The sequence below is a fragment of the Xiphophorus maculatus genome, chromosome 3 (assembly GCF_002775205.1).
Source record: "Xiphophorus maculatus strain JP 163 A chromosome 3, X_maculatus-5.0-male, whole genome shotgun sequence".
Classification (NCBI taxonomy): Eukaryota; Metazoa; Chordata; class Actinopteri; order Cyprinodontiformes; family Poeciliidae; genus Xiphophorus; species Xiphophorus maculatus.
In genome coordinates, this window is record NC_036445.1 from 24,383,551 (window position 1) to 24,397,156 (window position 13,606).

At 38.0% G+C, this 13,606-nt stretch overlaps 2 protein-coding genes across 3 annotated transcripts; both read right to left on the minus strand.

Moving 5' to 3' along the window:
- Positions 1–1,578: 1,578 nt before the first annotated feature.
- LOC102233316 (sulfotransferase family cytosolic 2B member 1-like) lies at positions 1,579–6,397 on the minus strand. The gene is made up of 6 exons (XM_005799002.3): positions 6,146–6,397; positions 4,150–4,358; positions 3,941–4,067; positions 3,416–3,510; positions 2,508–2,688; positions 1,579–2,404 (listed from the first exon to the last, which is right to left on the minus strand). The coding sequence occupies exons 1-6, from the start codon at positions 6,285–6,287 to the stop codon at positions 2,289–2,291; spliced, it is 870 nt and encodes a 289-aa protein (XP_005799059.1). The 5' UTR covers positions 6,288–6,397; the 3' UTR covers positions 1,579–2,288.
- Positions 6,398–9,048: 2,651 nt separating this feature from the next.
- On the minus strand, positions 9,049–13,278 carry tmem147 (transmembrane protein 147). Of its 2 annotated transcripts, XM_005799003.3 has the most exons (9): positions 13,193–13,271; positions 12,742–12,783; positions 12,530–12,632; positions 12,120–12,189; positions 11,619–11,684; positions 11,313–11,449; positions 11,142–11,226; positions 10,826–10,947; positions 9,049–9,539 (listed from the first exon to the last, which is right to left on the minus strand). In XM_005799003.3, exons 3-9 carry the CDS (start codon positions 12,604–12,606, stop codon positions 9,419–9,421), a joined length of 678 nt encoding a protein of 225 aa, XP_005799060.2. In that variant the 5' UTR covers positions 12,607–12,632; positions 12,742–12,783; positions 13,193–13,271; the 3' UTR covers positions 9,049–9,418. The 2 variants fall into 2 exon arrangements, with proteins under 2 accessions (XP_005799060.2, XP_005799061.2); XM_005799004.3 differs by lacking the exon at positions 12,742–12,783 and having other exon boundaries at positions 13,193–13,278.
- Positions 13,279–13,606: the final 328 nt, after the last annotated feature.

Genomic DNA, 13,606 nt, shown 5'->3' on the forward strand with positions numbered 1-13,606 from the left:
CATTCAACTTTTTCATGCTGTTTGAAATTTTGGAGCTGTATTTGTAAACTGAATGTACACTTTGTATAAAATGCAGGTTCAAAGTTCCTTAGGGTTCATCCTGGTGTGAAAACATGTTGAGCATATTCCCATCAAACGCTCAGTCAGCTGCAGATGGCTTGTAATATTTATCAGTGAAGCTTGAAGTCTGAGATGCTTTTTCTTTTGCAGATTTATGTTCTGTGTGTTTCTGTGGATGAAAAGAGAAGCTCTGATCCAGTTTTAAACTGTTGTGATGATTTAAGACACAGATCAGATAAAAAGATATGCAGCACTCCTTTGAAGTTCCAGATGAACACTTTAAAAACCATGTTTGTTTGTTTGATCAGTTTTTGCTTTTTCCGTATCACTCTCAAAATGTTTTGCATCATTTACTCATTAGTTGTATCGTTCCGTTAAATTCTGCGTAAACAGCATGTATTTATTTGTGTACTGTTGTGGCCTGGGCAGATATTTACAACAAAACCAGGAATCTTTCCGACACATTTTATTTCAATATTTGAGATTTTGCGATTAATTAAAATATGTATACAAGACCAGACAGATATTTTTAGCCATTTACCAACTAATCAGACCAATAATGGATTCCAAATCTTTAATCAAGAAACCTCGTGGCTCAGGTTAAATTCACCTCACTTACCTTAGCAGGACGTTCCTCGCTCTAAGCTGATGTACGTTTGATCCCTCGCGCTCGGCAGCAGCTCAACATTTAATTAAATTCTGCGACAGCTACCGTGAGAAACACTAAATGTCACGTCCCGGCTCCACTTTCACAGCTTTTACGAATTCAAATTCACAATTTTAATCCAACTTGCATCAGTCATGAAGGAAACAAATGCACGTGTTGAACAATCGTCGTATTGTGATCTGCATGTTGCGATGCTCTTCTATCAGATGCAAATACATTCATGCATTTGGCTTCGTGCAGAAGCCTGAGAAAAGCTCTGCTCTCCCTGTTTGCTAATAACCTGATCTGCTTGGTTTGGGAAAAGAGTCATACATTTTTTCAACCTTCATTCTGCAGAAACCAACATTATTTATGTCTTTGCACTGAATGGGAAATGTGCAACAACCTTTGTAATTCTATCAAATTGTGCAGCATCTCCTTCATCCGGATTATTATATTATATTATATTATATTATATTATATTATATTATATTATATTATATTATATTATATAGAAAACAACCAAACAACAGGGATCCATGCTCGTATGTAGAATACGGTTAGAAAAACACACACTGTCTTATCCCTAAATATTATTTATGGAAACATTGCAAATAGGAAAGAATCTACAGTAATATAAATATTCAGATTCTACATACATCCAGTGATTAAATCCTGTAGTAGTAATTGTGTCTAGCCTTACTGACTTAAATACACTCCATAGGGCAAAGCACAATGTATGTGTAAAATACTTTATTATGTTATTCTGATAAAAACAGACAAAAGAGAGAAAAAAAATAAACACATTAAGTTTTCAGCTGTTTCTGTTTTCACATCAAACAGAAACAGCTGACGTGAAAGTTGACAAGAACTGTAAATGTCGATATTAATTTATTTGAAGTGAACCTTAACAGGACATTGTCAATAAAGGAAATTGAACAACATTAAAAACATGTAATAATTTTATTTCAGCCTGACTTTGTATGAGATTACACTTTTAATTTTTTTTATGTTAGTAGGTATGAACAACTTTCTTTCTATTTCGTCGAGGCCAAAATGATGAGACAAATATTTCCTTAAGAGGATGTACAGTATATAAAAACTTTGGGCTTCAAATGAGAAATGCTTTAAGTTTTTGTTGACTTGAATACATTGTGTTTCCCTTACATTTTTTCTTTCATATATATATATATTATTTGCACATTGTTAAATCTTAGTTACACTCTTGTCGTCACAGATAAAAATTTGCACTCAAAATGATGTAATTCTGCAGTTAGTTCAAAAGTAGGCGATCTACACTACAAGACATTTTCTCATAGAGATGTCTGCTAATTATTCAGACTTTTTAAAAATATAATTTCATTTAGTAACCATTCTAAAGTTATAAAACTCTTCCAACAACCGATCAATAATTAAATACATGTAATGGCACAAGTTAATGAAATGTCTGAATCTTTCACATTAAATCTAAATAATTTTGAATTGTACAAAAAGCACAAATGTCCCATTTGAAAAATAAAAAAAAAACTATCAGTAGATGCCTTGATTTTGTTTCTTCTTACTTGAATTTTGAATTTGCGGATCAGTCCAAGCTCCACGGCAGAGAGAAGTTCTCTCCCTCCAACTCTTTAGTGATCACAGACTTAAATCGGGCCAGTTGCTCTGAGTTGAAGTGGTTTTTCCAGTCTCCTGCGATCCCTGTCGCAAGACAACGCATCGGTGAAATAGTGAAACAAACACCAACTCGTTGACAGGACAGCGAATCTCATGTCATCAGTAGTCAGACATGTAAAAAACTCACCTTTCCTCAGGAAAGGAGACTTGTCGCTGTCCATGTACTCCTTTGGGCAGAGGCTGAAGTTGGACATGGCGTTGGCCTTCATGCTCTGGAAAGAGCAATGCTCCGCTATCTTCTGAATGACGTCTTCACTCAGGTTCCTGCGCAAGAAGTCAGAAATGCGCCTGATGGAAGCGGGCAGGTCCTGAACGAGAGACGATACTTGATCACGAACACGCTTATGATAAAATATAGGTACAAACTCTATCCTCTTGTAATCTTTTTTTTACATTTTGCTTTTTATTTATTTATTTTTTGCTTCACATTTAGGCACAACTTTATGTTGGCCCAGCACATGTAACCCCAATAAAACGCATTGAAAATTGTGGCTTTAAAGTGACATGTGGAACAGTTTAAAAGATTTGCAAACATTTGTAAGGTGCATTAGGTTCATAATCACACACAGCATGAAGCCCAGCCGCCTCTGTTTAGTGTGTGTGAACAACAAAAAAGGAAGAGAGCCGGTTTCATCAGGATATACTTTAGTTTACACAAATAACATGCAACATGTTTCCGACTAGGAACTCGGAAACACGTTGGGAAGGCACATAAGCGTCTTCCCATGAGACACTTATGTGCCTCAAACACACAACGTACCTGACTTTTATTGTGAAGGGATTAAAAAAAAAAGCTACTGAAACTTATATAGATGGAAGAGAGTTACCACAAGTCAGTGCAACTATAAATGGTTTATGGGAAACCTATAAGTGTTTTTTCAGACCTTAGTTGATATTTATGAACAAAAATAGTTTTTCTGTAAAAGTGAAGGGGCAAAACAACTAACAGGAAGGCTAAAGATAGCACAACATACAAAAAAGTTTAAAACAGGAAGTCTAAACTAGCCAAAGATTACAAAAAACTCTTAAAATTACCTGAACCATTTCCTCATAAGTGATGAAAAGTATCCTGTCTCCTAGCTCTGCATTTTTCCAACTCTTTACATGGTCTGTCCATTTCCCAAAGACAACTGCAGAAAAAAATACAGGATCGCAGAATAAAAATACATTATTGTTTGTGCAGCTTAAAACAGATGCAGCAGGACAAAAACACTCTGAAAACCGTCTGGAAGACACTCTAGAAATGCATCATTCATCCTTTTGCTTTTGTTAAAATTTTATTATAAACATGTCATGTCAAACGTCATTTATAGCCATATTTATACACCCACACATATAATCTAAACAGCTGAAGGTCATATAAATACAGTTTCCTATTTTATTGATGCCAGATGAAATCTTGATGTAGTAAAGCAGATCACACCACTAGGATCACGAGAGCAAAACTACCTTGACGCCTAAACTGAGCAACTAGTTTAGATTGAAATACCAACACAGACTACATGGGAAAGAAAACCCCAAACTCTTTCAGGAATATGAATTATGTTTGGATTCTCTGACCTCTACCATCCAGGAATATTTCCATGAACTCATCAAAAGTCCCTGGATCCTCCAGGAAGGCGGCCATCTGGTGGAAGTAATATGAAGACACCAGGACGTCTTTTGGGTTCCTCATGACATAGACTACCTGCAAGCGCAGAACACATGCAGTGCTGTCTGTATTCTCGAGTAGAGCCTGGGAATGTCTGACCGAGTCTCCACCCACTTACTTTGGCTTTGGACGTGCGGAAGGAAGGCGGCATGAAGCTGTATTGAAAATGTGTGACGAGCGCACGTGGCGACGCCAGCTTATCCACAACCTGCGCCAGCCTCTTTTCCTCCAGCCACGGGACCCGGTCCCAGTTCACGACCGTTTGGATGGGAGTCAGATCTCCGCCACTAAGCACCAGCGGGAGGATCTCCTGCATCCAGATCGTCCCTACGAAGACGAAAGAGACACTTCAGCGCTGCTGGAAGTCAGGATTTCCTTTTTTGTTGTTTTTGCTGCTGTTGGATCGTTTTTAACTGAGCATTGACTCGGAAATGAGTGTTGTTTTTTTTTACAAAACCACTTCCCACATTTTTTTTATACTTTCTGCATCAGTTTGGGGTCAAAGATCATACTAATGTGAACACACAATGGTAAAAAAGAAGCTGCACAAGTGCTCTCTTTTTCATTTGTTTTTTCTTTAACAAACTCTTAGTATTAACTAATAATTGTAGTCGTGTGATTTCCATCAAAGTAGAAATGTATTCCTTAGCCTAGATGCCGCTCTGTGGGTGCTTAAATGTCTTATAGATCCTCTAAGTGGAAATCTGAAACTTGTTTTTTTTTTCCATCTATAGATAACAACCATGTGTCAGAGAGGATGCACAAGGGAAATCCTGAATCCATGTAGTATGAGGGGGGATTATCAGGTTACACTTCCCCAACATATTCCAATAAACATCTCATAATATATTTCTCAGTTTACATGCAATAACATCAGAGGTGTTAGGTGAAGCACAGGCCTGAGGTTTATATCATAATGACAAGTAGAACTGCTGCAAAAAGGACAGCATAGGAATTATGGAAGGATCCTTATGAGTCCCAATCTTTCAAAGTTTCACGTTGCTCCCTTTAGGGATTCCTGAAATGACTCAAATGAGTTGATTTAAAAATAAATACATCCTCAAGGCAAGCATATTTTTGCTTCCGTACTTCATTAATTGCCATATAACTTCATACTGTTCAAGCACCTCGTTTTATTCCAGCATGCAGTGACAGGATTTTATTGCCGTTGTGAAGCAACAACTTGCTTCGCTTTAAGTTACATTGAGATGCTGGTTCTTGTTCCAGTATTACCCGGTATTTATCCATTATTGCATCTATTCAAACCAGCTGCCCAGTCAGCGCTCTTGAAAAGGATCCCAGCAGCATGGCACCGCCACCAGGATGTTACAGGGCGATGTGCAGTCATCATTTCAGCCCAGATTCTGGGAGTCCTGCCAGCTGGTGTCCTGTCAGACACCAGCTGGCAGGACTCAAAGAATCCTTTTCCCTTTTTAGATAACTTGCTGCCAGGTTTTTTTTTCTCCACTTAGTCCAGATTTGTACAGAACACAATGTCAGATTCTCCCACCTGAGATGGGGATCTCAGCAATCTCTTCCAGAGTTACAGTATCTTAACCTGAACATCAACAGCAAAAAGCATATCAGTATAAAAGCACTTACTGCAACTTAGGTGACGTCTAAAGGCGATTGGTTTAATTTGATTTTATTTAGGGATATTCGACAAATAATATACTTTTCAGCTTATTATTTACACAAAATGATTAAAGCCGTACATAAGTTTCACTTCCACTTCACATGACCTGCTATGTGTTGGTTTATCGCATAAAGGATCCCAATAAAATACTCAAGTTTGTGTAGACAACTTGGAAAAAATGCGTAAAATTCGGCTCTTTACTGGGAATGACACGTCGTATTGTAAAAGTAGGTCTATTGCAACACTGTCGCTGTTGCAGACTTACAATGCAAAATTTGTGTCGTTCAAAGAAGCAAAGTCCATTTTTATTCGGGCTTAATATGAGAGCAGACTTGGTCATTAATGCATTCTCGGTGCTGTCGGAGCATGCGTAGTTACTAATGATATTTGGAACAGGTTATCTCGGTGTGTTTTCGCGTTAGTTTCAGTAATGGATCCACCCGTGAGGGAGGAAAAAAAGTGTCATCTTTAAACTGACCTGACTTCGGGTACGTAACCGCGAGAACATCATCATCTTTCAGAGCGAATTCCTGCGCAAACTTCAAGCTCTCTGCAGAGTGAGTCTCTCTGGGAAGCAGAAGTCCCTGGTACTCCAGGGAAAGCTCCTCGGAAGAAGGCATTCTGCTGCAGAAACGGAGTTACTGCCAGATGGTACAGAGCAGGGAACTGACCGAGAAGCGCTCGCCTGTCCTGCCGAGACTTCCAAGCACCTCTCGCGGGAACATGAAGCTCCGCGAAGGCAACCTGGCCCGCTTCGATTTTCTATATAACAAGTTGTGTTTTTACCATTTACTTCGCTGTTGCACATTTCTCAAATATTTATTTTCTACGTATAAAACGTTTTTGTCCTGAAAAATAATAGCGCGGGAATAATAAAGTTGTTGAAATGTTGTTTCGGACATAATGAAACTTTGAGGATTTCCGGCAATTTATTTTTGCTGCATCTGCAAAAAAATCACATTCAAATGTTTTAAAGTCGCAGTAAAAAAACAAGAGGTTGCAGAATGAATAATTAGGAGAGGCAGAGCAAAAATGCAATTGAGACCTCACTGAATGATTTTCACTTAGTTGAGCTTTTCTACTATTTTTTAAAAAGTCAGCTACTTTGAACGTTGCATGTTGAACTTTTTTTACCTTGACTAAAAATTAACTTATCGTTTCTTCATGGTCTTCTTCTGTGATTAGCCTTTATTCAGCATTCCATGCTTCAAGCTGGGTTTCCAGAATGCAATAGTGTTATTCACTCCACATGACTCCAATGTGACTTTTTTTTTTTTTTTTTTTTTTTTTTAGCAATTATTCAAAATTGCTGCATTCCAGCCTGCTGAGTATTTAATATCTCATAATCTAATAATCCTAATTACTCTAACTGGTGAAGATTTGTTGGAATGTGAATCTCAACATATAACAATTGACAGTTTTAGTAGCTATTCAAACGGAGAGCGCATCAGCAGAGGGACACATATTTCAACGAGTTAAAGGAGATTGATGTTTTCCAAAATCAACTTCATTTCCTCACGTTTAGATGTGCATGACATAAAATGAATATGATAACATGTTGCAAAATAGGAAACACTGCGACTGGATCATCCCCATTGAGGAGACATCTGGGAATAGAAACACTGAATTTATTTTCACAGAATATATAGTTTGTGTCTGATCCCAACATCAGCTGGTATCATGACAATCTGAAAGGCGAAACTGCGTTGAATGAGGGGAGTGATGGAGTGACTGATTTTCAAAACAGACAAACTGTTATGGAAACAGGTATAACCGGTATCTGCTCAGAGAAAAACAAATGCATTCAAATACAAACACACAAACACTAAGCCGACATCTTCTGATTGTCCCAGACTCTTCAGTCAAGCAGAGTTTTATGGTTTCCCAAAAAGGCAACAGCAGCTAAACTCAAAAATGCAGCTTTGAAAAAAAAAGACTTGGGAGAATGCAAAAATAAGATTACAATTCATGCTTTAATGAAAACCCACTGTGTTTAAGCATAAAGGGCTTTGAACTGTGGCTGAGAAAACTGTACATTCATCAAGGAAGCAAAGGTGTCAGGTTGCATTAGGAGCTCAAACACAAGAAAGCTAATAAAATTCCTTAAAATGGGAATGGAGTCTATTTTGTCATTGGTGAAAATAATTAATAAACCAAAGTGTACTCCTTTGTCACTAGTGAACATTGGGTTTGCCCAGAATCCTCGATGCATTTATATGTTGCAGATGTAAATATTGTCTTGCATTTCAGGCGTAGGAAGAAAAAAAGATCTTTGTTAAAACAGCAGGAAAAAAGGCAATTCAATCTTCTGTTGTCTGAACTCGACAAGCCACAAAATGGTGTTTTAAAAGTTTTACTTGTAACCTTGGAACCTGAAACTTCATAGGAAGAATGGAATCATGTTTTCTGAGAATTAGCGTGTTAGGAAAAACAAACATAAAAGCTACTCTAGCTCTGATTTGGCATCTTACTTCATAAATGATATTTATTTATATATAATGCAGTGGAGCACTGACTACACCTAAGATTTAAGCATATATGGGAAGATACAAGAACTGGTTTACTTTACCTGACTTGGGATATGTCACCCCAAACACATCAGAGTCTTCCACTGAAAAGTTTTGGGCAAACTCCAGGCTCTCAGCAGTGTGGGCCCCGGGGGGCAGGAAAAGGCCTCGGTACTCAACATACATGGACGATGACATGAGGACTGATCCCAGGGAGCCGATGGCTTACAGGCTGCAGGTACCCGCTCCGTCTGGAGGTGGTTTTTGTCTCTGGTCTCTCTCCTGGTCTGTACTCATGATCTGCAGAGGGAGGGCAGAGCCTCTATTTTTTCTTCTCTAGCGTTCTGAATGGCGGCCCTGTGGTCATTAGCTTCTCTAATTTAAGGATTGGACCTATGATGGGTTCATCCTGTTTAGAAAGATGATTTGCTCAAGTTCTCCTGTTACTTCAGCAAATCGATTTAGCTTTTTGGTTCAAGGCAAAATGCCAGTGACAGCGAAAGGTCTGATTAGGACCCACAATACTTCTCTAGTCAATGTGTCAGAGATCACAAACATGACTCAATCAATGCATTTTTGTTAAAGGCTAAATGTGTCTTAGGCATTTTAATTCTTGATTTATTATTATTTTCTTTTTGTAAATTTGATTCTTAGTCTTTTATTTCTGGCCAGTGTTCACTCATTTGTTTGTTCACTATTCTTTTCACACCCGTATTTCCCATTTGCTTTGTCCTTTATTTCTTTTATTCATTCATCCTTTTAGTCCCTCCCAAGACAAAGTCTGCTTAGATCAGCTTGATCTGTTCTTTTAGACTCTGTGGTACTAAAAGACGATAAGTTAATAGCTGATCAAAGCACAAACCGGAGAACAGGATTAAAATATTTTTTTTATTATTAAGTGTTAATTCATTTGTAGTTACAGCAATACAAAATTCACATCATTAAAAAAAAAAAAAAAGACAGTCACTGAAGAAGTATCCTGATGTTAATGTTCGTCCTTTGCTTCAAATAATTAACTGAAAACTTGGGTAGAAATGTTACCCAGAGAACGCTCTTTTTCCTCATGGACTCATAACCGATGAATCAAACTGGAAGCTGAACCAGTTGGTGGATCATGTCAGTCAACACCAATCGTTTTTAAGCCCTCCTTTAAAGCTTCACAGCTCAGACTGACTTGAAAACCTTTCCTCCAGTTTGAGCCAAGACTGTCGAGGGTTTGTTTTTTACGGCCTGCTGCTTCTTCTTCAGTTGCTGTGAACCAGAGTGACAAACAGGAAAAGTGAGCAGAGAGAGACGGCGCCAGTCAGGACGGCTTTCACCAGCAACACCGTCCAGCTGCCCAGCATGAAGACATGGACAAACAACCTGGGGACACGAGAGAGAGGAGAGGGACATTACTGACAAAATAATTTATTACAATAAGAGTTTGGCTGAAACATTTTTTAAATAATTGAGAAATATGGGGAAAAAAAAGAGAGAGAAAAACAAAATAACCATAAAATGATAATGCTACACGGTGGTCAACAAACAACCAAGACAGAAGCTACAAACCCTTGAGTCATTGCATTGTTATATATTTTATGTGGATTCTTTCAATCTAAGGATGTGAAAATACATTCCTCTCATGAGACATGATCGTGGTTTTGTAAGAACAAGGCAGGTAATTAGCTAAATTTGGAGAAAATTAAAAATCCCCACTTTTCTGCTCACATTAATAGAATTAAGGTTTCCCAAATCAAAGAATTTGTAATCAAACTATGACTCAGTCCAGGTTTGAAGACTGTGGACTCTCAGTATTCACAAGAGTTAGGGACCACATGATTAGCTGAAATCTGTAAATACTTGAAAGCATTTCAAAAAGCATGTATAGTTGCCAATTTTAGTAGTCTTAACCCAACACATACCCTAAGATGCATGAATATGTACAGTGGAAATCTTGACTCTATCAATGTTCTGCTAATAATTTTGAGTTACGTTCCACAGAAAAATCCACAGGTAGGTTCCACTAAGGTCCACTGTAACTAGGTTTCTCTAATTCTCCAGCAGGGCTAATGCCTAAAAGACAGGGCTTCATCCATGCTGTTGTAACAAGGGCTATCAGCCAGATTTATGTGCAGTGTGAGCAGAATGTGTAAATAAAACACATCAAAGTAGGAAGTTTTTCTTTTTAGTTTCAAAATAAGAGTCCCAAACATACATGACAGAGTTTCAACCTAAAACTTTTTTTTAAAAACTCCTTCCTACATAGGACTCTTACACTTTATCGAGCAAGGTTCATTTTGACAGACTTCACATCACAAACTTTATGTCAACAAGAACATATTGTGGTGTTCTGACATCCCTATTTTAAACTGAATCAAAGTTCCACTAAAACATCTACTCAGTACACCGTATGTCTGTTTCTTTTGAGATGTTTAGGTCTTCGTTCTAGTAACATGTCTATCTGCAAGCTTTGAAGAGAATAACCACGCTGAGTTATGGAACAAAAAGAAAAACACTAAAGCCATGCAGTATGTTAATCTTTCTGATTTTAATCCTTTTTCAGTTTTCCTAAGTATATTCTATTCTAAACGTTAAACCTAATAGTTTTAATGATGATGTAGTTGCTTCCCAACCATCTGAAATGCTGACATTTTCAATGTGAGACTCACTCTATTAAAAAGGCTTTGTACACACACAGAGCCAGCAGCACAGTAACAGGCAGCCTGAAGGTCTTAGGGAGGTCGTATCGAGTGAACATCCACACAACAGCTGCCATGGCGATGTAATGGACCTATGCATACAAACACACACTATTATTCAGGTGTATAATGTCTAAACAAACAAACCCATTAAAAATGTGTGGGGAAAAAAATCACTCCATCATTATAAAAACCAAAGGAATTAGAAATATAAAAAGGCAATGAAGAGTTAAACTGTTTAAATAAAAAGAAATAAGACACAGCATGTAATTGTAAAGCTACTCACCAAACTAATGTTTGAGTCAAAGCTCATCTGGATGTACTTCCAATCAAACTCGATTCCTCTGGCGCCGACCCACAGGGGAAGAAACCTGAACAAACAACAAACACGGCAATTTTAACACAGCTGGGGTAATTTCACAGAAAAGTTTTCTTCACAGGAAAAGTCACTGCTAACCTCGACATCACAAGCTCTGCCGTCGCCCAGCCCATGGCAGCGACCATGATCTTATACTCTCCCTTCCCAGCGTTACGAGACATCACCAGATGGAGACCCAGCAGGTCAGCCAGGTCCACTGTGGACTTCATGAACTCCTGAGAAACAAATAAACACGGCTCTATACCTAGACAAAAACCTCTTTCGGATCTGCACCACTTTACAATTTTGGGATTAAAGGACAAACCAAAATTACCAAGCGGGGCGTATATCATTTTGAGTTTCTCTTCTGATTTTAGTTCTGCAATAATAGCTTTTGCTACTCACCCCTACAAAGTCATAAGCGCCGGCTCCTCCTTCCCAGGTTGGGAAAAATGTAGCAAGAAAAAGCATCTAAAAAGACAGAAGGATAATGATGGCAAAAGAGTAATGTTGAAAAGTAAAGATGCACTGAGAAACCAGCCAGGAACTCAAAAACCCTGTTATCTGAATCAGTGAATGCAACATTCAAAATGGCTACCACCTCTTGCTGTTACTGAGAGAATAAACTATTTTCAGGATTTGTGAGGTGTGTGAAACAGAAATTATAGAGTAAGAACAGAGAGAGGCTGTTTTAAATGTAAGATGGATTGTCTATGACATCTCTAGACGTGTCTGCAGGTCTTCATGCTGCAAGAGACTTTCAGCTCGCAAACAGAGATGCTGAACAGGACAGCCAAGTTGCTCTGTTTTGTTATATTTTCAACCCCAAGTATCAGCAATTGGCCAAAAAAATAAAAATCGACTGGCCCCTGTGTAAATGAAAGCAGATAAGGAAAGCTTCTTTACTTTGCAAAGTTGGACAAACAGGTACGTTGCTCCTGCCTGGACGCATCTCCAGAAAGCATTGTACTCCGAGCTACGCATGGGAAACACAAACAGAGTTAGGTGAATTAATTAGTTAGACCGAGAAAAACATTTTCACTTTATGACGCACTGCTTTACAACATACATGCTGTTAACTGTGGATAATTTGAGAGCACAGCACATAAAAGGATTACAGGGCCCCTCTCCCAAAACCTGACGTTACTAAGAAGCTTATAAGAGACCGTAAGAGTCTCAGAGCATATGTTAGTGCTGCAGCTGAGGGGGGCATGAACCAGGAGTCTACTAATGAGTACACAAAGCAATGCAATTCTTATTTTTGTGACTTTAATCAAGCAGTTGAAAGCATAGAGAATAATAAACGAGCTACTCACAGGCCGCTGCATTTGTATGTGATGAAGTAAGGGAAATAAGCCAGGGCAAAGCAGTTTCCAAAGTGAAAAAGCGTCATCGCGTCTGTCGGTGAAAATCAGCTTCCTGTACAGAGACAAAAATAAACGTAAGAAAATTACAAACACCCATCACAGCTTATCACAGGCCACCTTTCCACTTAAAACTCTAAGGTAGAGTAAAGACTCACTGTTACCTTATTATATTCGCAAATGATCAGATGGTTGAAACACTGAGTCTGGTCGAGGAATTGGTTTATATACAGAGCAGAGTGAAAGACAGGCTTTTATCATTAATTGACATATTAATTATATTTTAATGCCCAGTCGATTACTTCTGAAAATACATGACAGTTGATTTAAAAAAGGCTGCAACACGAAGGCCGCAGTTTCTACACTTGACGTGAAAACAACTGAAATGTCTTTCAAAGCTGGGGAAAGAAAAAAAACACAGAAAATGCGTTGAAATGTCTCCAAAGTAAAGTAAAGGAAAATGTAGCTTTCCGCTAGGTAAGCTAGGCGAACAGGAAGCTCTTTAAATCTGCCATTCCTTTTTCTCAGATAAACACAAAGTTTCTTTCATTCACTAAACAGGTGGATATGCCACCTACACACAAAAACTATAAAATATTTAATATTTTAACTTACTGAGATTCAATAGCTGAGTAAATGCACAACGTCGAGCAGCTGAATGACAAGCGGAAGTCAGTTGATGTCACCCCAAACTACCTCCGACAGTAAACTGTCGACCGAATGAAAGGTTCCGCATGAAGCCTTTATTTCTTCCAAGATTTTATGTTTTCACTATTGTCAACTTTTGGAGTTAACTAAGGCTGAGTTATGGCACCACATTACACCACACACTATCAAAAAATGTGTATAAAGAGGAAACACATTTTCAACCTTAGACTTGCAAAAGTAATATTCAAAGATAGTTAAATTCTCTGTGCATCAATTTTTTGGCAACAAAATGCAACTAAATATTTTTTAAAGAATTTATACAATGTTGGTCAACTGGTCAAAATTTATTTTCATTTGTCAAATGCAGAACAGCAAAACTGA